General features: G+C 46.4%; 1 protein-coding gene across 3 annotated transcripts in view; it reads right to left on the bottom strand.

The window, feature by feature from the left end:
- The window catches only part of CYTH3 (cytohesin 3), a 101,497-nt gene that overhangs the window by 21,361 nt on the left and 53,036 nt on the right, over positions 1 to 27,100 (bottom strand). For 2 of the 3 annotated variants that reach the window (XM_045461016.1, XM_045461014.1), the window contains exons 2-4: positions 5,361 to 5,443; positions 3,410 to 3,474; positions 2,732 to 2,798 (exon numbers count right to left, since the gene is read on the bottom strand). In XM_045461016.1, the coding sequence (XP_045316972.1) occupies positions 2,732 to 2,798; positions 3,410 to 3,474; positions 5,361 to 5,443 (215 nt within the window). Of the gene's footprint in view, positions 1 to 2,731; positions 2,799 to 3,409; positions 3,475 to 5,360; positions 5,444 to 22,882; positions 22,932 to 27,100 lie in introns of those variants that run through there. The other variant, XM_045461017.1, reaches the window with a different exon arrangement.

Below are 27,100 nucleotides of genomic sequence, written 5' to 3'. Positions count from 1 at the left end.
TGGGGGTTTCTCCTCCTCCTCGGTGAGGCCAGACGAGAAGAGACGCCTGCTCTCCCACCTGGGGGCACACGTCACCGCCTGGCGCAAATGCAGCCAGGGCAAACAGTCTAGACGTCCCCTCTATGGTCCCAGGACCCACCCCTGCCGCCCAAGGGAGCCGATCCCAACACGGCTCTCCTTTCCCAGAGCAATTTTTCCTGAGTATACTTTGGACTACTGTTCATCTTTTGTCTTTCTGGGTTCCCTCAACTTCTAGTCCACTGGGTGAACTCGTGCTTGTTATAGATTTATACGTTATATTTTTAAAGGCATCTCTAGGAAACTGTGAATAAAAGAGAGAGGCTGGCGAATGTCTCCAGCTTCCTTGACTGAGTCAAGTTCTCCTCTTACCGAATGTGTGTGTCTCCCAAAAATTCCAGTCTTGAAGCTTTAACCCCCCCAGTGATGGTGTCACGAAGTGGGGCCTCTGGGAGGCAATTAGAGTTAGACGACGTCGTCTGAGCAAGGCTCCGACCTGATGGAACTGGTGCCCTTGTAAGAAGAGACACCAGGGAGCTCTCTCCCGCGTTTTCTCCACCATGTGAGGACACAGTGAGGAGGCGGCCGTCTGAAGTCAGGAGAAGAGCTCTCACCAGAACCTGGCCGCGCTGGCATCCTGATCTGATTTCCAACATCCAGACTGTGAAAATGTCTATCGCGTAAGCCACCAGTCTACGGTATTTGGTTATGGCGGCCCAAGCCGACTCAGTGGACTCAGGGAAGTGCTATAATCATCTACCAAACCAGGGGACTTTGATAATTTTTCCCCGCAAAAGACCACATATAGACTAAATTTGCCATCTGCCTTTACTGAGCAACATAATAAGTTGTTGGACAGAACCCATGATGAATATTTTAAAAATCCTTCAGGTGGAGAAGTATGTACACAAAATGAAGCCTGTACAGCAACTCGCCACAGCCAAAGCAAAGCAGGTGAGCACCCCTCCGTGGACATGGACAGATCCACACGGCTGACCAGGGCTCTGGGACCTCCCAGCTGGGCTCAGGGCTACCTACAAACCAACCCAGAGTCCTGCAGGAGCTAAGTGCAGTGGTTATGGGCCTGAGTCTCAAGTGGATTCCTTGCTCAAGACACTAGGCAAGTCTCAGTGGCTCTGTGCCTCACTTTCCCCAACTGTGAAACAGGAATTAAAAATGGAACCTACCCCATAAGGTTAAGTATACTAACTCAGTGCTGTGCTAGACAGTTCGTGACACGTGGCAAGTTCAATCTAAGTCTGCCCTTATTACTGTAACTCTGATTCCCAGTACACGTAGAACAAGGACACAGGCAAGAACCTGACAGAACTCCTGCAGAGTGGCAGCACCACTAAAAAAATAAGCATATTTGGGGCGTCTGGGTGGCTCAGTCGGTCAAGCGTCGGACTTCAGCTCAGGTCATGGTCTCGTGGTCCGTGAGTTAGAGCCCCGCGTCAGGCTCTGTGCTGACAGCTCGGAGCCTGGAGGCTCCTTCGGATTCTGTGTCTACCCACCCCCCCCCCTTCTCTACCCTCCCCCACTCGTGCTCTGTCTCTGTCTCAAAAATAAATAAACATTAAATAAATTAATTAATTAAACAAACAAGCGTATTTGCGGGCGCCTGGGTGGCCTGTCAGTTAAGGGTCCAACTCTTGATTTCAGCTCAGGTCATGATCTCACGGTTCCTGAGTTCGAGCGCCTCATCAGGCTCCACGCTGACAGTGCAGAGGCTGCTTGGGATTCTTGCTTTCTCAAAATAAACAAACTTAAAATAATAATAATAATAATAATAATAATAATAATAATGGAGGAGGAGGAGGAGGAGGAGGAGAAGGAGGAGGAGGAGGAGAAGGAGAAGTAGTAGCAGTAGCAGTAGCAGTAGCAGTAGTGTATTTGTGTGTCCTTTGTGCAGAGGACCTGAATTCATCCATGAACGTATTGGCATGCTATCATGTGCTATAACTTGGAACAAGTGATGTATCTCTCAAGATGTTTCCACTGCTTACCAAATCTGATTAAGTCAACTCCGTAAACCCAACTAACTCCTAAGGGAAAAAACAAAACTGCTTCTAACTCCAAACCTCAGGTCATTATCAAATTCACAAAATCATTCCCACTGACAATTTCATTTCACCCTCAGAGACAAGCAGCTTTGTGTTGAAGGTTTCATCTTCTTCAGGCGTTTTCCTGGAAAATCCAACTTGAGGAAAGACCAGGTAGTGGCTTAAACCAGGAGAGTTCCTCAGTCTCAGGCAGACATCTTCTCTCTCGAAGGTGAATGGAAGGAATCAAGTCCTCTGAGGTGAATGATTGAACACCCACCCCCCTCTCCAGACCCAACACACCAGCTGCAGCCCTGCCCACTGGCTGACCAAGCACCCCCCACCCCCACCCCGGGCTTCAGGCTGTACGTCAGCAGGAAGACCCCCACCTCTCAGCCTGGCCCCAGTGAGGCCCACACACGCTGGCCACTCCCAGGAGGCCCGTCCTCACCCTGAGCCTCACGCGCAAAGAAAGGTCTTTGGGCCCAGACACCAGGTCAATGGGCACTTTTGCTTCCCCCCAACTCACTAGCAGCCCCTTCGTGATAAAAATTTAACATCACTCAGTGTTTTTATGAGGGTATGACCACCTCTGTCCAGAAGGAGAGAACCATTAAAACGGATGAATCGCTCAATCTCTTGCAGGCCAGAAAACCAGAATGTCTGCTTACCTTTTTGGGATCCATGTTGAATTTCTTCCTCCCCATAGCTATCTGCTTGTTCCTCTGGGTAGTTTTGCTACACATTTGAGACAGTTGAGAAATCATCAGCTGACGTTTGCACCAAGTGCAAAAGGGAACACAATCTCCTCTGGTACTTCCGCTGCAGAAAACCACCCAGACGCCCCCAGCCCTCCATCTGCCCACTCCACCCACCCCCCACCTCCCTATCTCTCCGCCCTGCCCCCCCTCCCCCCCCACCCCCCCGCAGAAGCGGCACACAAGGCTGCCAGGCTCTTTTCTACATTTGATTACTTCTTCAGAAAAAGCTAATAATGAGTAAGAAACAGCGACTTAAGGAAAGCATAGTTCCCTTCTGTACAGAAAGGCTGCTTCTTTGGAGGTTAATGTGGAAGGGCCTGTGCTTCCCCGGGAAGGGAGAGGAGAGAAGGACCCCAACTCCTCTGCAGAAAGGAGGAAGGGGTGAGGGGAAGAGAGCAGAGCAATCAACCACCTCACAAAGGCTGCCCCACTTCAGGATCCCAACTTTACAGCCCCTGCTGTGGCCCCGCCCTGGAGGCTGTAATCTCTGCCCCTGCTGTATCTGTGGCCCTGCCCCTGCGGTGGTCACCACAGCTGGAAACCAAGAAAAGAGGTTGGCTACTGGACAGTGTGACACCAACTGTTTACCTTTCTTCCACTGAAGTTAGATTGTCAATCTCTGTCATAACTTCAGCAATTTCGTATTTCAGCCTCTGTGAAAACAGAAGAAAGAAATTGGAGGGTGGGGGTCTTTACCTTCCCCTCCTAGACTCAGAGAAATCTTAGCCTTCGGACACAAGCTGCCCCCAGGCCCCATCCAGACATCACAGGTCTGGAAACATCAGTACTTTCTATCCATGCAGAGAGAGAGCCTCTGGGCGGGTGCAGCCCCAGCTCTGGAGAAAACACACTATCGTCCATCCGCTCATCAAGGACAAGCAGGGAGGGGTCACCCAGGCAGATTCTAGAGCATCTGTGTGCAAAATCCAGAAGCGACACTGGGGAGGACGTCACAGGTGTGGCAAGACACAAGAGCAAAGGGAAGTGGTGAGTCCTCAGCTCACTCCCTGCAGCTCTTCAACTCCTCCCCCGGCCCCGGGGCCGCCTCAGCTCTTGCGAAGAGGAGGGAGAAGGTGCAGCTTAAACGTGCAGAGACCAGTATCAGGTCCCTAACCGCCAGTCGCAGGGTGATGTCCACCACTCTGCCCGACACAGAGCACCATGGACAGAGCCCAGGAGGTGACAGCAGAAATCACCTGTGGCACTTGGATACGTCAAGAACAGCAGAGGGGACAGGCTCCCCTGTCCCTCCATGTGGCTCTGCCACTTACTGGCTGAGAGGCCGTTGGCAGCCCTCTTAACCTCTCTGGGCCTCAATGTTCTCAACTCAAAAATGAGGTCATTAGGGGTGCCCAGGTGGTTCAGCCGGTTAAGTGTCCGACTCTTGATTTTGGCTCAGGTCACGATCTCGTGATCTCGCAGTTTGTGAGTGCGAGCCCCACATCAGGATTCACACTAACAGCACGGAGCCTGCTTGGGATTCCCTTTTTCCCTCTCTCTCTCTCTGCCCCTCCCCCACTCGCTCCGTCTCTTAAAAAGAAACTTAAAAACATTTTTTTAATTAGGTCATTAGAGCTACATAAGGTTCCCCAGGCACTACCGTTATTCACGTCCAAATAGGACCATGAACCTTAAGATACATTCTTATTCCTCAACCAAAGCACCCATTCTGGGATACGGTGACTTTTACAAGAAGGAAGGGTAACCTTGCAAGATACAGTTCCACAGATTATCTTCCAAATACAGAGAAATTTTTATTTGGAATACCACTCTTTTCTTCAGACATGGGCTCCTAGGAAGGAGCTGCTATGTGGACACGGCTTGCTCTTGCAGCAAGTGGCCTGTGAGGCCACATTTATTTTGGCGCCACCAAGACTAAGAAGCTTCTCCGAGAAGGGCCCTGTGTCTGAGTAACTTCCCCGAGGAAGCCCCAAGTGGAAGCAGCCCTGGCCTCCCGGATCGTTTCTGCCGCGGCCCCAGACGCTCTGAGGCTGCGGCTCTGGTCTGGCCCCTCTGCTCCTCCTGCAGGGCCCGCTCTCCCTGCGCTCCGAGCACACACACGTGGCAAGTATGGTGTCTGCCCACCTCTTGTCGCCCTGCTGCCACCAGCTCAGTGGCGGCACATTGACTCATTCAGTCAAAGGACATCTGCATGCCAAAAATGTGACAGAATGTTCTAGATGCCGGGGATGTTGGCAAACGAAATAGGGGCTTATTCAATTTGAAAGAGCGGTGAATCTGTCGACTGCTGCCATTGTTCAGAAGTGCCCTTTTATGACTCTGGAGTCACGTGTCGCTTGCTGCTGACTCCAGTTCCGTGGTGTCTGCATTTGCACCCCCAAGTCCACGCTGCCCAGAAATCACCACCTCTGCCTGACTGACTTGGGTAACTCTTTCCCTGTCTCTTCACATATTAGGATACAGACATGCAACATACCCAGGTTTTACACTTTCATGAAGCTACGTGATCGTTTTACATAAAAGCAAAAACTAAGGGGAATTTTTGGTTGTGGCCTTTTTTTTTTCTTTTTTTTTTTACCTCAATGTCATCAATAAGTTCCTTTTTTCTTCGACGAATGTCTAAAAGTTCTTCTCTCTCTTCCAGTGAGAGGTCTTCAGGCACTGGAAGAAAAAAAATCAAATTCAACAATTAAACTACCACCACTCTGGAGCACAAGTTGACAATACCTCGTCAGGATGAAGACGGGCATGTGAACAAGCCAGCAGGGCCTGTAAGCAGGTAGGTGGGCATCTATCCCTAAGAGAACCCCACCGTATACACCCCATGTAAGATACTCACAGCAGCATTGCTTGTAATAGAAAACCCACCCAAATATCCACTAATAATGAATAAATGGTGGTATATTTAGAAAGAAGAATCCTATGCAACAATAAAAAATGGCTGAACTCAGTCTACCAACACAGGTGTGCTTCAGAAGACGGTGCTGAGAAAGCAAGCTGCAGACCGTACACGGGCCTGTTTGTAGAGGCTGAAAATCGAGCACGTGCTTCATAAATGTCCCGCAGACATGCCGTGTATGTCCAGCAGAACAGGCACACACAGGAATGATAGACACCAAGTTCCTGATAACGGTTCCTTCTGAGAAGGCTGGGTGGCAGGAAATACATTCCAGAACGGCAGAGAGAAGTGGGTGGAGGGCGGCCAGTACATGGGTAATTGAAGTTTTTAAATTATTATTATTGGCAGAGAGTTGTTCATAATATCTTCTTCTTAATGATTAACCTCCCCTATTCCTGCTATGTCTCTTTTAATTGTGTGGCAACTGGTGTTTCGTTAAGCTTTTCAAAGAGCTTTTGATTTTTAATACTCCTCTATGGTGCATTTAATTCCTATTTCATTAATTTGTTTAAAGAAACAAAAGGTTAAGAATCTGATTAAATAGCAAGAGAGCACGTAGAGCTCCTACAAACAGATTAAGAGAATACAGTCATGGTGCAGAGGTAGACATGCTGACCAATGCACCCGAAGACTGTAGCCAGAAAAGTACCCCCAGACAGGGGCACCTGGTGGCTCAGTTCGTTAAGCGTCCACTCTTGACTTGCGCTCAGGTCATGATCTCACAGTTTGTGAGTTCAAGCCCAGAGTCAGGGCTCTGGGCTGACTTCAAGGAGCCTGCCTGAGATATATTCATATTCATTCTCCCTCTCTCTCTCTCTCTCTCTCTCTCTCTCCCCCCCCCCCCCCCCACTCTCTTGCACGTGCTCTCTCTCAAGATAAATAAACTTAAAAAAAAAAAAAGTGCCCCCAGACAGAAACCTAACACTGCGGCTTCAAAAGACAGGGCAGACGCATTGATAAGTGACAGGTGTTATATGAGATCCATCAGTTACCCCGTATACAAAATGAAGCTGAATCCCTATTTATCATCATACAGATCCTCAACCAGCTGCAAGGAGAAAAAAGGCTTAACTGTGAAAGGCAACACCACAGTTTTTACAACAGGGGAGAGCATATTTACAGTTTCAGAGTAGGAAAGGATTTTTTTTTTAATTTTGTTTTTAACGTTTATTTTTTTTTGAGAGACAGAGAGAGTGAGCGGGGGAGGAGCAGAGAGAGAGAGACAGACACACAGAATCTGAAGCAGGCTCCAGGCCCTGAGCTGTCAGCAGAGAGCCTGATGCGGGGCTCGAACCCACAAACTGTGAGATCATGACCTGAGCTGAAGTCGACCGCTTAACCGAATGAGTCACCCAGATGCCCCGGAAGATTTTTTTTGTAATTTTTTTTTTTAATATTTATTTTTCAGAGAGAGAGAGAGACAGAGACAGAGCACCAGTGGGAGGGGCAAAGAGGGACAGAGACACAGAATCCAAAGCAGGCTCCAGGCTCTGAGCACAGAGCCTGACGCGGGGCTCAAACCCTCAAACCCTGAGCAGAAGTCAGACGCTTAGCCACTGAGCCACGCAGGCACCCTAAGGGTAGGAAAGGATTTCTTAAACAAGACAGGGAAAAACATAAATTATGCAAACAAAGATATTAATAAATTCACCATTAAAATTAAGGAGCTTTGTTCCCCCAAATTCCATACCATAAAGAGCTAGGCCACAGACTGTCAAAGAGTTGGTATCCAGAATACAGTACTTGTACCAAGAAGGGGATAAATTTTAAACCAATGCTGAGAAAATGGGCAAAAGACTTGAACAGGCACAAAACTGAAAAGGAACAGATCAATGGGTGTGTGAAAAGATGTCAACTCTTTTAACCGTTCGGGAAATGCAAATTCAAATCTCAGGGAGGGACCTCTACTAACACGGTAGTAAACCTCACTGAAACTAAAGTGAGGCAATTTCTTAAAACTCAACAACGCAGGAGGACAAAGATAATGGGGAAAAGACCACGTTTTCAAAGCCAGGAGACAGACCAGACCAGCAGCGACTGGCTTAACAAACGTGAGGAAGAAGAATCTTCAGCCAGCAGGGAGGGAGAGCAAGGTGTCACCTGACTGACGCCAGGTCCCCAAGGGCTTGGGAACTGGCTGCAGCAAGTAAGTCTGGGGGCGGGCTGAGAAGAGTGAGCTCATCAGGAACACTGGATGCGGCTGTGTGAAAGCCATGGGATCCCTTGGCGTCCTCCAGCTCCACGGAGCTGTCATCTCTAGACAGAGGTGGACGAGGGACCCAGGGCACCACACCCACGAGGGCACCACACCAGAGACAAGGGATGCCGGTGGCGCTGACACCCCCGCCCCCACCAAGTCTTCTCCCCGTGGGGCTCCCGGTCGACTGGCAGCCACCCTTTACCCACCTGCACCAGCCCACACTAGAGGGAAGAGTCTTCTCTACGGCATCGACCGGCTTTAGATGTAAAGATACTGATGTCGGGGGACTCCTAGGTATGGGTCCACCCAGCAACCAGCACACCTACAGCACCCCACAGAGAGGTCAGTCAACAAGGCCTCCTGACACACTTGGGTATTTCAATAACCTTCAGCCCTGTGCTCTCCAACTGGAGGTAAGCCTCTAACATGCAAAACAGATACCAAGAAAGACAAAAAGAGCGGTTATACCTTTGCGGGACAAGAGGTGCTGTGGGGAGGCAGGGTGATGCTCTCCTCCCCCCCGCTGCCTGCCTGCAGAACCGCGTAACTGATAAACACAAAACCCGGAAAACATGCGTGCATGTCAGACCCACCCAACAGGGCAGCGTGGCGGAGGAGGGAAGAGGGAGAGAGGGAAAGAAAAGGAGAGAAGCAAAGAAAGCAAAAGAAGCCTGCATGGCCACTTTGGAAAACCACCTAGTGCTGTGGGTTCGTATCAAAGATGTGCCCCAGCGATGGGCCACAACTGCACTCCAAGGTGTGCATCCTAGATAAATTCTCAGACACTGCAACTGCAGGTACGTATCGTGAGGTCAAAGAAACACACTTTGTACAAGAAAAAGAGAAGGAAAACCGGCCTAAATGCCCGTCCAGGGTTGGGCTGGGTACATACACTGTGTATGCAGGTCAGAGAATTTCAACCACAGTAAAAAAAATAATAAATTAAAAACAGACACAAACAGATCATCTCAGGAAAATAATATGAACATGAATGCTTTCTGCAAATTAAAAAAAAAAAAAAATTACGCCCGTGGTTTACGTGTACGAGTAGATACGCAGCGAAATGATGGAGACAATCATTGGAATAATAAACACGGAATTCAGATTCTTGTTAGGAGGAGAGACAGGGACACACGGGATACCTTGAAAGCAGGTGTCATGCTCCACAGTAATGTTCTTTTGCCAAAAGATATTCTTCTTGGTATCAAATAAAAATCTAATTATTAAGCCTTTAATGAAAACATTTTTTTAAAAGCTAGGCAGGGGGCGCCTGGGTGGCGCAGTCGGTTAAGCGTCCGACTTCAGCCAGGTCACGATCTCGCGGTCCGTGAGTTCGAGCCCCGCGTCGGGCCCTGGGCTGATGGCTCAGAGCCTGGAGCCTGTTTCCGATTCTGTGTCTCCCTCTCTCTCTGCCCCTCCCCCGTTCATGCTCTGTCTCTCTCTGTCCCAAAAATAAAATAATAAACGTTGGAAAAAAAAAAAAAAATTAAAAAAAAAAAAAAAAGCTAGGCAGAACTCTTGGCCCTTGAGTGTCCCCATGATTTCCACAAATTAGTTACGACGACTCTGGGAATTTAGATGAGGCAGAGAAAGGCCTTTTTTATATAGGACTACACCAAGCGTACTTCAGCTCAGAAAATTCAAGGCTGCTTAATAATTAAAACAGTCAAAGGCAAAGAAGGAAAAACACTGGCCAGATCCCCCAAGTAACACAAACAGATTTCTTATTTTCAGTTTTCTTCTGCTGAGTTTTCCACTGGACAGAGAGGAAAACGAGAATCTGAGGGTGTGTGGGTGGCTCAGGTGGTTGAGCGTATGACTCCCGATTTTGGCTCGGGTCATCATCCCAGGGTTGTGGGATCAAGCCCCATGTCGGGCACCACGCAGAGTGTGGAGATTCTCTCTGACTCACACTCTGTCTCTCCCCCTGACCTCCATCACACTCTGGTTCTCTCTCTCTCCAAAAAAAAAAAAAGTAAAATGTTTTTTAAAAAAACAAGACTCTGAAAGGGTTACAGCGCTCATTTAATCATCAACAGACATTTTCGGTTTTTTTTTTGTTTTTTTTTATGTTTGAGAGAAAAAGTGAGGGAAGGAGAGGGGCAGAGAGAGAGAAAGAGAGAGAGAATCCTAAGCAGGCTCCACACTGTCAGCACTGAGCTGGATGCGGTGCTCAGACCCACACACCGTGAGATCACGACCTGAGCTGAAATCAAGAGTCAGGCACTTAACCGACTGAGCTGCCCAGGCGCCCTGAGAAAAGTCCACCTCCAGCCCCTCCCTCCGACCCAGAGGACGAACAGGGCAGGCTGACAGCCGAGTGACAGCTTGGTAACAAATACAAACAGAATGACCTGACGCTGGACCCAAAGCTTCTCATCACATCTTTAACGATCCTTCCCTGGAGCCCATCTTTTCATGTCCCTTGAAGTCTTCAAGGAGTTAAATAAAGTACCGACCGCTTCCTTTACCAGTAGTTCCGACCAGAATTTGCCGGTCTGAGAGAAAGAAACAATTGATAAGATGGGATAAAGTGGAGACTAATGTTCTCATTCTTTAGAGCTTCACACGGTCCCATTTAGGGGCTGTAATGCTATGATGTCTGTGCTTGCCTTTGAAATACTTCTGCCAAAAAAAAAAAAAAAAAAGAATTGAGCAAAATGATCACAATTGTTAAGCCTATTTCATATGGGTATCCATTATCCATTTCATATTCTAAAGTATGAAATCTGAGACAATAGAGAGTAAAAAAAGAAACGTCTCCGGAATTCAACAGCCAGGACCATCTCTTATGGAAGTATCTATTGGGGTATCCGGCTGGAGTATGAACAGGAAACAAGGAGATGCTCCCCGGTGCATTAAAAAGAACAAATAAAAGGAACAGAAATAGGTGATGAAATACCCCAGACCGATCTCTGCCCAGGTTCTGTCATTCATATATCTCACTGCCCCTATTATTTCCCTCGACATCCGGAATGTACAGAGAAAACCAACATTTAGCTGTGGCGCCAGCTGTTTAGGGGAAGTTTTCTCAGCATCTCCCTGCGTCCGGAACACCTCTGCAGTCCCATAATCTGACATGCAGCTGCCCTCACACGTGCAGACACCATACTAAGAATGGGAGAAGCGCATTCAGAGAAGGCAAGCCCTCTTCCCGCAGCCAACACAGCCAGGGAAGGCACTCCACAGTTTGGATCCACTGCCTGACATCACCTACACTCTGTCACGTTGACACTATCAGGTAAGATGACAGAGAAAAGTCCCGCAGTTGGTTTTTCTTTTTTTTTTTTTTTCTCTCCTAAGAAAGCTGGTACTTAATTTAACTGGAAAAGTAATACATGGTTACACACACTCCCTGCACACATAAAAGGACATATGGCAAAAACTGTTCTTTCCAGACGCAATAAAACCTGTCTTTACAAAAAGCAAATTTAGGGGCGCCCGGGTGGCTCAGTCTGTTGAGCGTCCAACTTCAGCTCAGGTCATGATCTCATGGCTTGTGAGTTCGAGCCCCGCATCGGGCTCTGTGCTGACAGCTCGGAGCCTGGAGCCTGCTTCGGATTCTGTGTCTCCCTCTCTCTCTGCCCCTCCCCTCCCCACACTCTGCCTCTCTCAAAAATAAATAAACATTAAAAAAAGCAAATTTGGGGGGCACCCGGTGGCTCAGTAGGTTAAGCATCTGACTCTTGGTTTCGCTCGGGTCATCACCTCATGGTTCGTGAGTTCGAGCCCCGCATTGGGCTCTGTGCTGACCGTGCAGAGCCCACTTGGGATTCTCTCTCCCCCCCCTTCAAAATAAACTTAAAAAAAAAAAAAGCCTTTTTTAAAAAAATACAAAAGCAAACTCACTGGAAATTACTGGTAAAAGTCAGCGAGATCACTTCGACTGAATGCTCCTATCACGAGCTTCCAAATGGAATCCCGATTTTCCAGAGACAGGCTTGAGTAAAGCCCTTCGTCAGCCGGGACTCAGTTCTTCACCTGCAGAATGACGGCGGAGGCTGGAGGCACTCCTTATTTTATGATCACCCCAAGCTCCACAGGAGAACGAGTCTACGTCAGCCACAAAGCAGCAGGTGCGGTTTCAGCAAATGGAAGTGTTTTCATGAGGGAAAAGCACTGTGGAAAGAAGGCAAGGAATTCCCCGTTTCGGTGGCCAAGTGCTCCCGGTGACATTTTCCAGGGAGCACGAAGAGCAGATTTGGGGGACGCAGCCTCGGTTCGGTCCTTTCTCAGGCTCGAACCTACACGGATGGAGATCGGCAGAAGCACGGCAGCTCACGGGTGGGGAGGTCTGTGTGCTGCGGGCAGGACTGTATGGATCCAATTCCAGAGTGTAAGCGAGGTCTCTGCCTCCAGCCACGGTGGATAAGAGGGGCTACACTTGCCTCCTGCCCAAAATGGCTACTAAAAACGCCAGACTTCGTACAAAGTGTCTTTCAAAAAAGAAGGAGAGACAGACATTTCCAAACATAGAAACTTGAAAGAATTCATCACGATGCGTCTGTGCTGTAAGAAATGTCAAAGTCCTTCAGGCAGGGGGAAAAAAACGATCCCAGATGAAAATCTCTATCTCCATAAAAGAATACAGAGTACCGTAAAACAGTGACTATGTGTATACACACTGTTCCCTTGAGATGGGAGTCTCTTTAAGAGATTTACTGGGACTGCTTAAAGCAAAAATAACAAAATGGGTCAGGTTAATAACATACAGAAACGTAAAACAGCACAAAGCCTGGGAGAGGAGAAATCAGTGTACAGAGATTGAAGGCTCTCATCTTAGATGTAAAGTGGTTTAATATCATTTGATGGCAGAGTGATGAAGGCACAGAGTATCTTTTTTTTTTTTAATTTTTTTTTTCCAACGTTTATTTATTTTTTGGGGACAGAGAGAGACAGAGCATGAACGGGGGAGGGGCAGAGAGAGAGGGAGACACAGAATCGGAAACAGGCTCCAGGCTCTGAGCCATCAGCCCAGAGCCTGACGTGGGGCTCGAACTCACGGACCGCGAGATCGTGACCTGGCTGAAGTCGGACGCTTAACTGACTGCGCCACCCAGGCGCCCCGGCACAGAGTATCTTAAAACCACAACTATTTAAAAACTACTGGGGGGCTCAGTGAGTTGAGCATCCAACTTCGGCTCAGGTCATGATCTTGCGGTTTGTGAGTTCAAGCCCCACATCAGGACTCTGTGCTGACAGCACAGAGCCTGGAGCCTGCTTCAGATTCTGTGTCTGTGTGTGTGTGTGTGTGTCTGTCTGTCTGTCTCTCTCTCTCTCTCTCTCCCCCTCTACGTGTCCTCCAACTCTTTCTCTCAAAAGTAAATAAACATTTCAAAAAAAATTTTTTTTAAACTACTGGGGCACTTGGGTGGCTCAGTCGGTTAAGCATCTGATTCTTGATCCTGGCTCAGTTCACAATCTCACAGTCGTGGGATCGAGCCCCAGGTCAGGCCTGGAGCTGGGTGTGAACCCTGCTTGAGATGGTTTCCCCTACTCTCTCTGCCCTACCCCCCACTCAAGTGCACCCCACACACACACGCACTCTCTCAATCAATCAGTACTACTAAAATAACCCACCAAAATAGAGTATGCAGTACTGTATCAAGAACTTTAGAATCGGGGTGCCTGCGTGGCTCAGTCAGTTAAGCGTCGGACTTCGGCTCAGGTCATGATCTCACGGTTCCTGAATTCGAGCCCCACATCAGGCTCTGTGCTAACAGCTCGGAGCCTGCACCTGCTTTGGATTCTGTGTCTCCTTCTCTCTCTGCCCCTCCCCCACTCACACTGTCTCTTTCTCTCAAAAATAAACATCCAAAAAAAAAAAAAAAAAGGGTTAAAAAATAAAATATAAGCAAATGGTATCTCAGAATTAAGTATTTTCTAATTTTCAAATTATATTAACAATCTGGTTATCGAACAGATCCCAATCTACTTAGATGCAACTTATAAATTATGTCGAATGACTCCCTTACCAACTTTACACACACACACACACACACGAATCTTCAATTAAGTTAATCAGTGGCTCTCTAACTTCTTCCAGGGGAAGATAATGTCCCCCAAATACAAATTGTGCCCAGAAACTGTCACTACATTTTAGTCACAATATGTCAAATGTGAGACAGCTAACAAATTATCCAGTGCACAAAACTGTGATAACAGGGAGAGTTCAAATAATCACATGCAGCTAAGTCACAAATGCACGTTTTTGGCTGCCTAGTCCTAATCAAAAGTAATGTCACTTACCCTTAAATTTTACCCTGGTTACTAATCCACACCAACATTTTTGTTAGGATTGGGTTTCTTTGTTGTTTTTTAGCGTTTTGGTCAGCTCAGAGGTAGACCAATCCCACGGGGCACGTACGACACGGGCAAAGCATGGGCTTGGCATCTGGTCCTGCTGATTCATTAAGTGGGAAATCTGTACAGGTTGTGGTTTAGCCACATAGACAAATACCTGCCCTGTAACACTAAAGGAACAGGTTAAATTCGCACAAGTTCCTCGCTGCTACCGATGTGAGGAGATTACACAAAGAACAAAAACGAAGGCTGTGAGCTCTTAGGTAAGCTCCAGTGTCTCATCACCACGAAGAACTGCTCCCAGTGAGCTGATACAGCAGGGTTCACATGGCCAACAGGGTGGGGCACGCGTTAGCCATGCCGGGTGCTGGTCGGGTCGGGGGCAGCGGTGGCCCTCCTGCCAGGGCCGTAGAGAACCCACCCTGTGGGAAGAAAGCGTGAAGCTCGAAGCAGCCCAAGCTTCTGCACAGGGAGTGCTCTGGGTCCACCGCTCAAACCTGTGCAGACCCTCCTGTCCCGGTCACCTCCCTTCGCCCTCCATCACGCTCACCTCCGTTTGCCCCACGACACCCATTCCCTGCCCAGCCTTCTTTGGATTTGGTGAAATACCACTTTTAGACAGACAAAAACTCAAGGAGTTTGCACCAGTGCACCATCAAGAAGGGAAGTTGTCAAAGAACGAGCCTCAATCAAAAGACCCAAGACAGGGGCGCCTGGGTGGCTCACAGTCGGTTGAGCGTCTGACTTCGGCTCAGGTCATGAACTCGCGGTTCGTGGGTTCGAGCCCCACATCAAGCTCTGTCTCTGTACTGACCGCTTGCTCAGAGCCTGGAGCCTGCTTCGGATTCTGTGTCTCCTTCTCTCTCTGCCTTTCCCCCACTCACGCTCTGTCTCACTCTGTTTCTCAAAAATAAACAAATGTAAAAAAAAAAAAAAAAAAAGACTCAAGACAGGAGAAGGGCAATGCAAGAGGGAAACCTACAGAGAAAACCTAAAGAAAAATGGACTCCATAATGTCTCAGCAAATACAAGACAGAAGCAAAACACTTCACAACAATAGCACGTAAAAGGGAAAAGAATTCGCTCTCAAGTTCTCAGCATTCTAAGAATGAGGGTACACATGATCGACTTTAGATGTGGCAAGTTAAAAATGCACTTTAACATTTCTAGGCCAAGCAAGAAAGGGATCGGAATAGAGTTAATACGCCCAAATTGGGACGGGGAAGAAAAACTCTAACAGGAGAAAAAGAGAAAAACCCAAAAAAGACCAGAAAAGCACATAAAATCCATTAGAAATACAAAACACTTGAATTACTATATTGTATATGAGAACTTAATATAACATTGTATGTTAACTATACTGGAATTAAAATAAAATAAAAGAAAGGAATACAAAACATAAAACATGGGAGTAGAAAAGAAATCCAAAAAGATTCGGGGTTACTGTGGTAGAATGAAGAACAAATCAATGATACGTGGCAGTTCCTCCTGGACAAATCCGGCCTGACTGGGGGACTTCCTCTGACCAAGAGGTAACGCTGTGTAGGGCCCGGAGCCCAGGTCCCAGGAGGTCGGGTACCTCTGCTATCTTGGAACCCTGAGACCACTGTGCTGGAGAAGCCGAGGTCGGCACCCTCGAGAATGCAATCTGTGGAAAGTGGCACACGGGGAGAGTCCCAGGCATCCCAGCAGGTGCACCCAGCTCCACTGAGGCCTCAGCGAGGCCCCTGCCACGGAGTGAGGCCTTCTGAGAGGAGCTCAGCCCCACTGACCTGCCAGCTGAAATGCCGCCATGTGTGTGGGCCCAGACTAGAGACATGTCGGCCAACTTACAGAATGGTGGCACAAAACCATTGTCACTTAAAGATATTTACTTAGGGATATTTTGTTACATGTTATGCAGCAACAAATAACCGATAGGTTTACAATGAACATAAATGGAAAAAGGACCAAGTTTAAAAACCTGGACTTAAAAAAAGAAAATCCAACTAGGGGCACCTAGGTAGCTCAGTCGGTTGGGCACCCAACTCTTAATTTCAGCTCAGGTCATGATCTCACAGTCATGGGATCAAGCCCAGCACTGGGTTCTGCACTGAGCACGCAGCCTGTTTAAGACTTTCTCTCTCCCTCCCTCTGCCCTTCTCCCCTGCTCATGCTCTCAATAAAATAAAATAATCCTACTAAATGTTCTCTACAAGAGGCACCCACAAAATAGAAGAATGCCTAATGACTTAAGGTGAAAGGGGACAATGCCGTGCCAAAGAAACCAAAGGTAAGTTGCTACTACTAAAGTAACACAGGAAATCAAAGATAAAGTCACTACACAATGACATATTGTTCAATTAATTACACAACTAACAAGACTGAATTTGTATGCCACTAACAACACAGGCTCAGAATATATAAAGCAAAAATTGACATATATATAAAAATGGCACTTTTGGGGCGCCTGGGTGGCGCAGTCGGTTAAGCGTCTGACTTCAGCCAGGTCACGATCTCGCGTCCGTGAGTTCAAGCCCCGCGTCGGGCTCTGGGCTGATGGCCCAGAGCCTGGAGCCTGCTTCCGATTCTGTGTCTCCCTCTCTCTCTGCCCCTCCCCCGTTCATGCTCTGTCTCTCTCTGTACCAAAAATAAATAAACGTTGGGAAAAAAAAAGAAAAAAAAAATTAAAAAAAAAAAAAAATGGCACTTTTCCCAAAAGTAAAAAAAGCAAAGATACAGATTCGACTAACGTAATTCACAAGCTTGCACTAATGGACATAATGTACTTCAACAATTTTAAGACGCACATTTTTTCCCCACATTTTAACATCTTTGAAATTAACTGTGACATATACAGGTCACCGCCTTATCTGTGAATATGCTTATTATTGCTAGAGGCATGACTGAACTTGATGTTTCTGTCACAGACACACAATTTAAGAACCATCTGATGAAGGGTTATTGCTTCAAACTTTTCACTGATACCTTATGGTAGAATCACCAATGCACAGCATAAAAACTTAGCTTTTGAAAACTTCCAAAGGTGATAAAGCAGTACCCTTCAGAGAAATGCTGTGTGACCCATGCCTTTGGTGGCACAGAGGACAGGCTGTGTAGAAAAACACAAATACTCTCTCCCTAGAGTGATTCTGAAGAGTGGGACCCTGTGAAGAAGTTTTGGGAATACCCTGACCAACTTATTTTGCTCATATTTTACTTTTTACATGTATGCACAACAGAAAAAAAGTTATAAAAATCAATGTTTAAGTAAGTTTAGGGGCGCCTGGTGGCTCAGTCAGTTAAGCATATGACTCTTGATTTTGGCTCAGGTCATGATCTCAAGGTTTGTGGGATCGAGCCCCAGGTCGGGCTCCGTGCTAACAGTATGCAGCCTGCTGGGGATCCTTCTCTCTCCCTCTGTCTCTGCCCCTCCCCTGCGCACTCATACTCTCTTGCTCTCAAAGTAAATAAATAAATAAACAAAATTTAAAAACTCAATCAGTATAAGTGAAAAATTCTAAGTGAGAAGAAATCATGAAGTCTGGTTTAATAAGCAGCTCTTTTCTTTTTAGTGGCACACAAAATAATGCCGCATTTTACAACTGATGGAAACTGACATTCACTCAGATCCCCACACTCGACAGCTGTATGATACACATTCACACAAAGCAACTGCAAACTGGTCCACTTAAAAAAAAAAGTCAATCAATCTCGGAGGACTGGTGTGATAAACACAACAAATTGGCTTGCTTGGCCTCTGTGGGAGCCTTGCTATGAAGCAGAGGTGAGCAAGCCCAAAATGCCATTCCCGGACCCTTCCACGTGGGTTGCTAAGGATGAATTAGGCTGTACTGATCTCCCAAGAGCTCCTCCTCCCGCCTCACCCGGCTGGCCAGCAAGGACAGGAACGCGGAGGGTTCTCACCGAGGGTTCTGGGCTCCTGCTCAGGCTCCAGCTTCCTGGGGACGGGGGATGCTGCGGGAGCAGCGGCCTCCTGAATCAGTCCCCGGGACGTACCGGGGACCCAGCGGTTCCAGGGCTCACCAGGAAGGCGTTCCTTTGGTGACTGCATTCTAATGCCCCAGGCTGTAGCCGGGGGCCAGGGCTATGGCAAGCGCCCAGTTGTCTGGCTTACACACTACCCCTTCGTGCTCCAAATCATCGGCATGCTTTAGGGCTTCCCGCACGGACCTCTTACCAAAAGAAAATTGGTCCCATGAAGAGCACATTCTCTGACCACAAAATAGTTAAATTAGAAACAAAACAAAACAAACGTGTTTGGAAACTGAGAAGCACCATTCTGAAGAGCGCACTGGGGGGCGCCCGGGAGGCTCAGTCGGTTGAGCGTCCGACGTCAGCTCAGGTCATGATCTCACAGTTTGTGGGTTTGAGCCCTGCATCCGGTTCTGTGCTGACAGCTCGGAGCCTGGAGCCTGCTTCCGATTCTGTGTGTGTGTGTGTGTGTGTGTGTGTGTGTGTGTGTGTGTGTGTGTGTGTGTGTCGGCCCCTCCCCCACTTGCACACGCTCTCTCAAAAATAAATAGATGTTAAAAAAAGAAAACAAACACACTGGTCCAAGAAGATTTAAAGTAAATGAGAAAATTCTGAGGTGAAAATAATGAAAATACCGATGCCTGCGTGCTAGTAAACAAGCAGTTGTAACTGAAAACACGTATTGCAGAAAAAAGTTAGGTTGAAAATACGCTAAGCATTCACCTTCAGAGATTAGGGAAACAACAACAGTTTAAACCCAAAGGGGAAAATAACGCAGAGAAGAAAGTCATTTAAGAAGGGCAACGAGGGTTGAAAAAAAAAAAAAAAAAAAATTTTTAAAGGGGCGCCTGGGTGGCGCAGTCGGTTAAGCGTCCGACTTCAGCCAGGTCACGATCTCGCGGTCCGTGAGTTCGAGCCCCGCGTCGGGCTCTGGGCTGATGGCTCAGAGCCTGGAGCCTGTTTCCGATTCTGTGTCTCCCTCTCTCTCTGCCCCTCCCCCGTTCATGCTCTGTCTCTCTCTGTCCCAAAAATAAATAAACGTTGGAAAAAAAAAAAAAAAAAAATTTTAAAAGAAGGGCAACGAGGGGCGCCTGGGTGGCGCAGTCGGTTAAGCGTCTGACTTCAGCCAGCTCATGATCTCGCGGTCCGTGAGTTCGAGCCCCGCGTCAGGCTCTGGGCTGATGGCTCAGAGCCTGGAGCCTGTTTCCGATTCTGTGTCTCCCTCTCTCTCTGACCCTCCCCCGTTCATGCTCTGTCTCTGTCCCAAAAATAAATAAACGTTGGAAAAAAAAAAAAAAAAAAAGAAGGGCAACGAGGCCGCTTCGGCAGCTCGTCCGAAGTCCGCACCCAGCCCTACGGTCCCTCCCCGGGGACTTCCCGAGAGAGCCGAGACATGGGTCCACACTGACGGAAGGCCCACGTTCACAGCAGCATCAGTCACAACGGCCAAAGCCCAGGAACAACACAGGTGCCCCTCGCGAGATGAACGGATAACCACAGCGTGGCCCATCCACACAACAGAATGTTATTCGGCCACAGGAAGTAATGCAGCGCCCGACGCAAGCTTGAGTGAAAGACGCCGGGCACAAAAGGCTGCGGAGGGTAGGACTGCACTTACCAAGTATGGCTGGAACAGGCCAAGAACGGGCACGAGTCTGTGGGACGGAAATCAGAAGAGCGGTTCATCTGGGAAGCAGGGGACGGTGCCGAAGGAGAAGGGTGCCTCGTGCGGATTTTGATCAGGGTGGTAGTTACACAAGTGAGTGCACGCGCAGATACGCGCAACAGCTTGACTTCTATGCACACCTAACATGTGAGCGCTGTATTTACCTGCCCTGAAAGTCTACTTACGGGTAAGTGATCTCCTGTCATCCTCAATAAAGAGAAGGAAGAATGTCCTGCAAAAGGCACTAAAATGGCCTTCTAAGAACCTGCCACACCTTCACAGAGCCAATGCTGGTCCACCCAGGGCAACCTGAGGACAATCTGGCCTGAGGTACACACACTGCCCCTTCCTCCTTATGTGCTGTGGCTGTTACTCTGCCCCCAAATCCCCTCCCACCTTAGGCACACACATCTTTCACCCGATGAGAAAGGGAAGAATTTTTGCAAACTACAAAGATAACAGATAAAATCAGCAACAGAATCAGCATTAGAGCAGTCATGGGAAGTTTTTAAGCTAACTGCTTTGTTTTTACACTCACATGGTACTGTCCTCCTCCCCAGATCCGCCTCTGCCTTCATATATAAACCCTCTCTGATGACCAACGTGTCAACCCATGATTGTCACTGTTTGGTGACCACCAAGGAACCACGGGAGAGCTTCTGCAGCAGCATGCAGCTTACAGACAGTGGTAAAGGACTATTCCCTGACTCCATCCAGCAAAACTACACAGAAGAGCCACTCGGCCAGCTCTCTGGAATCCTTATCTGAGGGGTTATGGTTGAGTAACGGACTCCAGCTCATTTCCTAGAGCAATGTCTTACACACGTGGTCTGCCACCCTCTCCATCAACATCACTTGGAGGTACTTGTCTGAAACAGGGTTCCTATCACATGCCTATCAAATCAGAACCTCTGGGTATGAAGCCTAGGGCTCTGAATTTTTTTTTCATGTTTATTTTTGAGAGAGAGTGTGTGTGTGCACACACGTGCACGCAAGCTGGGGAGAGGCAGGGTGGAGGGGAGGACAGGATCTGAAGCAGGCCCTGTGCTGTCGGCACAGGGCCTGATGACGTGCTCAAACTCCCAAACTAGGAAATCATGACCTGAGCCAAAGTCAGACACTTAACCGACTGAGCCACCCAGGCACCCCTAGGGCTTTGAATTTTAACAAGCATCCCAAATGATTCTGTTTAACACTGGAATTTGAGAACCACCGCTAAAAGGTGGCTATTGACATGTTAAGTCCTCAACTCAGATCCTGAATGCAATTCATTAAGTACAGAGGCAACATGATTGAGTAATTAGGAGCCTGAATTTTGCAGCCAGACAACCTGTATCTCAAAGCTTGTCTCTGCCTCTTACTAGCTGTGTCACCATGGGCAACTTACCTAACCTCTCTGTGCCTCAGTTTCCTTGCCTATGAATAGGGTAATATATATTACTATGTCAAAAAGCTAATCAAAATTGAATTCTCTTCCTGATTTATTACTTGACATTTCTAAATAAATACTGAACTTTAAATCAAACCACCAAGCATTTAAAGATCTTAAAAGATACACCTTTTTTACGGATAGAAGATCATACCTTGAGATCATAAAAGCCATATATGAAAGACCCAACACTAATATCATCCTCAATGGGGGAATACTCAGAGCTTTCACCCTAAGGTCAGGAACAAGACAGGGAAGTCCACTCTCACCACTGCCATCCAACATTAGTACTTAGCCTCAGCAATCAGACAACACAAAGAAATAAAAGGCATCCAAATCAGCCAGAAGGAGGTCAAACTTTCACTCTTCGCAGATGACATGATACTCTATATGGAAAACCCAAAAGATTCCACCAAAAAAACTGCTAGAACTGATCCATGAATTCAGCAAAGTTGCAGGATATAAAATCAATGCACAGAAATCAGTTGTATTCCTGTTCACCAACAATGAAGCAACAGAAAGAGAAATCAAGGAATCGATCCCATTTACAATTGCACCAAAAGCTGTAAAATATCTAGGAATAAATCTAACCAAAGAGGTGAAAAATCTATATGCTGAAAATTATAGAAAGCTTATGAAAGAAACTGAAGACAAAAAAAAAAAAGGGGGGGAGGAAATATTCCATGCTCCTGGATAAGAACAAATATTGTTGAAATGTCAATACTGCCCAAAGCAATCTACATTTCAATGCAATCCCTATCAAAGTAACACCAGCATTCTTCACAGAGCTAGAACAAACAATCCTAAAATTTGTATGGAACCAGAAAAGACCCCGAATAGCCAAAGCAATCTTGAAAAAGAAAACCAAAGCAGGAGGCATCACAATCCCAGACTTCAAGCTATTCTACAAAAGCTGTTATCATCAAGACAGTATGGTACTGGCACAAGAACAGACACTCAGATCAATGGAATTGATCTCTCAGAATAGAGAACCCAGAAATGGACCCACAAATGTATGGCCAACTAATCTTTGACAAAGCAGGAAAGAATTTCCAATGGAATAAAGACAGTCTCTTCAGCAAGTGGTGCTGGGGAAACTGGACAGTGACATGCAGAAGAATGAACCTGGGCCACTTTCTTACACCACACACAAAAATAAACTCAAAACGGATGAAAGACCTAAATGTAAGACAGGGAGCCATCAGAATCCTCAAGGAGAAAGCAGGCAAAAACCTCTCTGATCTTGCCTGCAGCAATTTCTTACTCAACACATGTCCAGAGGCAAGGGAAACAGAAGTAAAAATGAACTATTGGGACCTCATCAAGATAAAAAGCTTCTGCACAGCAAAGGAAACAATCAGCAAAACTAAAAGGCAACTGATGGAATGAGAGAAGATAGTTGCAAACGACATATCAGATAAAGGGTTAGTATCCAAAAATCTATAAAGAACTTATCAAACTCAACACACAAAAAACAGATAACCCAATGAAGAAATGGGCAAAAAACATGAATAGACACTTCTCCAAAGAAGACATCCAGATGGCCAACTGACACGTGAAAAAATGCTCAACATCACTCATCATCAGGGAAATACAAATCAAAACCACAATGAGATACCACCTCACACGTGTCAGAATGGCTAACATGAACAACTCAGGCAACAACAGATGTTGACGAGGATGCAGAGAAAGAGGATCTCTTTTGCACTGTTGGTGGGAATGCAAACTGGTGCAGCCACTCTGGAGAACAGTATGGAGGTTCCTCAAAAAAATTAAAAATAGAACTACCTTACTATGCAGCAACTGCACTACTAGATATGTATCCAAGGGACACAGGTATGCCGTTTCAAAAGGGCACATACACCCCAATGGTTATAGCAGCACTATCGACAATAGCCAAAGTCTGCAAAGAGCCCAAATGTCCCCAATAGAGTATTACTCGGCCATCAAAAAGAATGAAATCTTGCCATCTGCAACTACGTGGATGGAACCAGAGGGTATTATGCTATGTGAAATTAGTCAGAGAAAGACAAAAACCATATGACTTCACTCATATGAGGACTTTAAGAGACAAAACAGATGAACCTAAGGGAAGGGAAACAAAAATAATATAAAAACAGGGAGGGGGACAAAACAGAAGAGACTCATAAATATGGAGGACAAACTGAGGGTTACTGGAGGGGTTGTGGGAGGAGGGATGGGCTAAATGGGTAAGGGTCACTAAGGAATCTACCCCTGAAATCATTGTTGCACTGTATGCTAACTAACTTGGATGGAAATTAAAAAAATAAAATAAAAAATTTAAAGAAACACACATTTTTACCTCAATCATGAAAAAATAATGACCAATGAGACTTTCTATCCCGGATAATTAAATGATAGAGCAAAATAAACATTCTGGCATCACACCCCTGTATAATCAATGTTTTTTAACAGCCAAAAGTTGCAGTGAAGGGGGGAAGAGCTTCCCAAATACACATAAATAAAAATCGTGCAAAGACATTTGGCAGTTCTGCACAGAGCTAATCATACGCTTATAATACAATCCAACAATCATACTCCCAGGTATTGACCCAAATGGGTTGAAAACCTACGCCCACATGAAAACCTGCACACGAATGTTTGCAGCAGCTTTATTCATAATTGCCAAAACCCGGAAGCAAACAAGATGTCCTTCAGCAGGGGAACAGATCAATTGTGGTAAATAAAACAGACCACAGAATATTATTCAGCACTAACAGGAACCATCAAGCCATGAAAAGACATACAGGAAACTGGATGCGTATTACTGAGTGAAAGAAGCCAGTCTGAAATGGCTACAGGCTGTATGATTCCAACCATACGAGGTTCTGGAAAAGGCAAAACTATGGAGGCAGTAAAAAGATCGGTGAGTGGTTGCTAGGGGTCCAGGGAGGGATGAATAGGCGAGCACAGGGGATTTTCAGAGCAGTGAATCTATTGTGTACGATACTGTACTGGTGGACACAGGTCACATTACGCATTTGGCAAAACCCATAGAACCATACAGCACAAAGAGCCCTATTGTAAACCATGGCCTTTAGGTAATAACAATGTATCAATATTAGTCCATCAATTGTAACAAATGTATCACACTGACGTAAGATGTTGAAGATAGGGAAACCTTATATGGAGGGGAGTTTATGGGAACTGGCAACACCTGATGTATTGTTTCCCTATTATGTAACCCCAAGTGTGCATAAGGTTGACAAGATTTCCCACACTCGTATCAGATTACCACTTACAATAAAAACTGTAGGCTGCTGCTAACCTTTGCTCTGTGAAGCTCTGTGCTTCCTCGCCATTACAGGCAAGAGCTGCCCACTCATACAATTACTATAGAGAAAACCGTATTTTATCTTGATTTAAAAATTTTATTTTATTTACTTATTTTTTTTTTTTTTAGTAATCTCTACTCTCAACCTGGGGCTCGAACTCACAACCCTGAGATCAAGAGGTGCATACTCTTCCGAGTGAGCCAGCCAGGTGCCCCTTTATTTTGATTAAAAAAAAAAAAATTAACCGTTTATTCATTTATTTTTGAGAGAGAGAGAGTGTGTGAGCAGGGGAGGGGCAGAGAGAGAGGGAGACACAGAATCCGAAGCAGGCTCCAGGCTCCGAGCTGTCAGCACAGAGCCCAACGCAGGACTCAAACTCACAAACCGTGAGATCATGACCTGAGACCCGAGCCGAACTTGGACGCTTAACTGACTGAGCCACCCGGGCACCCCATCTCGATTTTGATCAGCTTTGGACAAAACAGTGAATTTCTTTTAGTTAAATAGAAAACAGACAAAAATTTTGTAACAAAAACCCACCCCACACAGAACTAGAGTCATTTTGCGTGTGAAGAAAGTGGGATAGGACACCATCTCTTCCTCCGAGGAAAATTACATCTGTTACTTCTCGAGATTTGAAAGAGTCATGACAGGATTTCAGAACCCCACTTCCAATATGGGGCACCTGAGTCAACAAAGAAAATCCCAGAGAGGTGTGCATGACCAGAAAGTTCTTGGCGAACTCTTACGAGCCAAGACCAGATGCTTCACACTTGAAAGGGGCTTCCCACAGTCAAGAAGAGAACAAAGTACTTCCCTGAAACAAAGGAGGACAAAGAGGCTGAAAAAGTCTTTCTCAAAATGACTGAAAACTTCCCAAATTTGCCCCCCAAGAAACACACCAAAAACAAAAAAGCCCCAAACCTACAAATTCAAGAAGGTGAGCAAACTCCAAATAGCATGGCCCAGAGATCTACGCCAAGTCACATTACACAAATGCTTCTGAAAGAGGAAAGAAGTCTGAAATCGGCCGGAGATAAGGACACCTCCCCACAGGAGCAGGTGAAGGGCCGGATTGCTCATCAAAAGCCCACACGGCCGGTGGAAGTCCCGCAACGGTTTTCAAGTAAAGAAAGAAAGGAACCGTCAGCTCTCGATTCCATACATGCTGAAGGCCTCCTTCAGGAATGAAGGAGAACTTAAAACGATCGAAGGTGAAGGAACGCTGAGAGAATCTGTCACCAGCAGTCCTGCCCTCAAAGAATGGCTCCCGGTCCCTAGACAGAAAGGAGACGGCAAAAGAAGGCACAGCTACAGAAAGAGTAAAAACGTGGGTAAGTACGATAAACTTTCCTTCTCAAATTCTCTAAAGTATGGTTGGGACAAAACTTACGACACTGTCGGATGGAGTACGTACAAGAAACAGGTAAGAGATATAAAGAGAGGTCCAGTTTCCCTATTTCAGGGAGCCAGGGGGCACAGTCCGTTGAGCTTCCCACTTTTGGTTTCATGTCGGTTTGTAAGTTCAAGCCCCACATCGGGCTCTGGGCTGATGGTGCAGAGCCTGCTTGGGATTCCTTCTCTCTGTTCCTCCCTTGTTTGTGTGCCCGCTCTCTCTCGAAAATAAACTTAAAAAAAAAAAGTTTCCGTTTCATTTGAACTGATGAAATGATGACCCCAGCAAATTCTAATTATATAAAGAGACTTAAATATTTATGTATTTTATATACGTAACATATATACATGCAAACACCCTTGAGCAACCACACATACAACGACTACACAAACAGATACCCTCAAAGACAATATGCCTATGTCAAAATGGAATTCTTAAAAAAATGTTCAAGTAACTAACAGGAAGAAATTCAGAGAAATAAGAAAGAGAGGACCAGGAAAAAAAAAAAGTGAAATGACAACTTATGTCCTGATACATTAATAATCACCTTCAACATAAAAAACCAATTAAAAGACACAGATTGGCAGCTTTTTTTTTTTTTTTAATGACCAAACTACATGGGGGCTACAAGACATTTCAAACACGATGATAAATGTAGGTTAAAAGTCAAAGAATTGGAGGCGGGGGGGGGGGGGGGGGGGGGGGGGGGCGGCGCCTGGGTGGCTCAGTCGGTTTAATGTCTGAATTCGGCTCAGGTCATGATCTCACTGGGAGTGCAAGTCCCAGGTCGAGCTCTGTACTGACACCTCAGAGCCTGGAGCCTGCTTCAAATTTTGTCTCCGTCTCTCTGCCCTTCTCCTGCTCATGTTCATGCATGCTCTCTCTCTCTCAAATATAAAGTAAAACATAAAAAATAAAATAAAAAAAAGAACGGAAAAAGACAAATCATGCTTATTAAGCAAAAGAAAACAGGAGTGGCTATACAGATCTCCCTTGACTTGGGATGATTTTTGGTCCCAATAAACCCATGGTAAGTTGAAAAAATCATATGTCGAAAATACATTTAATACACCCAACCTACCACGCCTTCTGATCATCACTGAGCCCAGCCCACCTTACATGTGCCCAGAACACTTACATCGGCCTGCAGATGG

The sequence above is a fragment of the Leopardus geoffroyi genome, chromosome E3, assembly GCF_018350155.1.
Source record: "Leopardus geoffroyi isolate Oge1 chromosome E3, O.geoffroyi_Oge1_pat1.0, whole genome shotgun sequence".
NCBI lineage: Eukaryota > Metazoa > Chordata > Mammalia > Carnivora > Felidae > Leopardus > Leopardus geoffroyi.
Note: the sequence above shows the minus strand (reverse complement) of the source record. Positions and strands in the feature narration are given on the sequence as shown.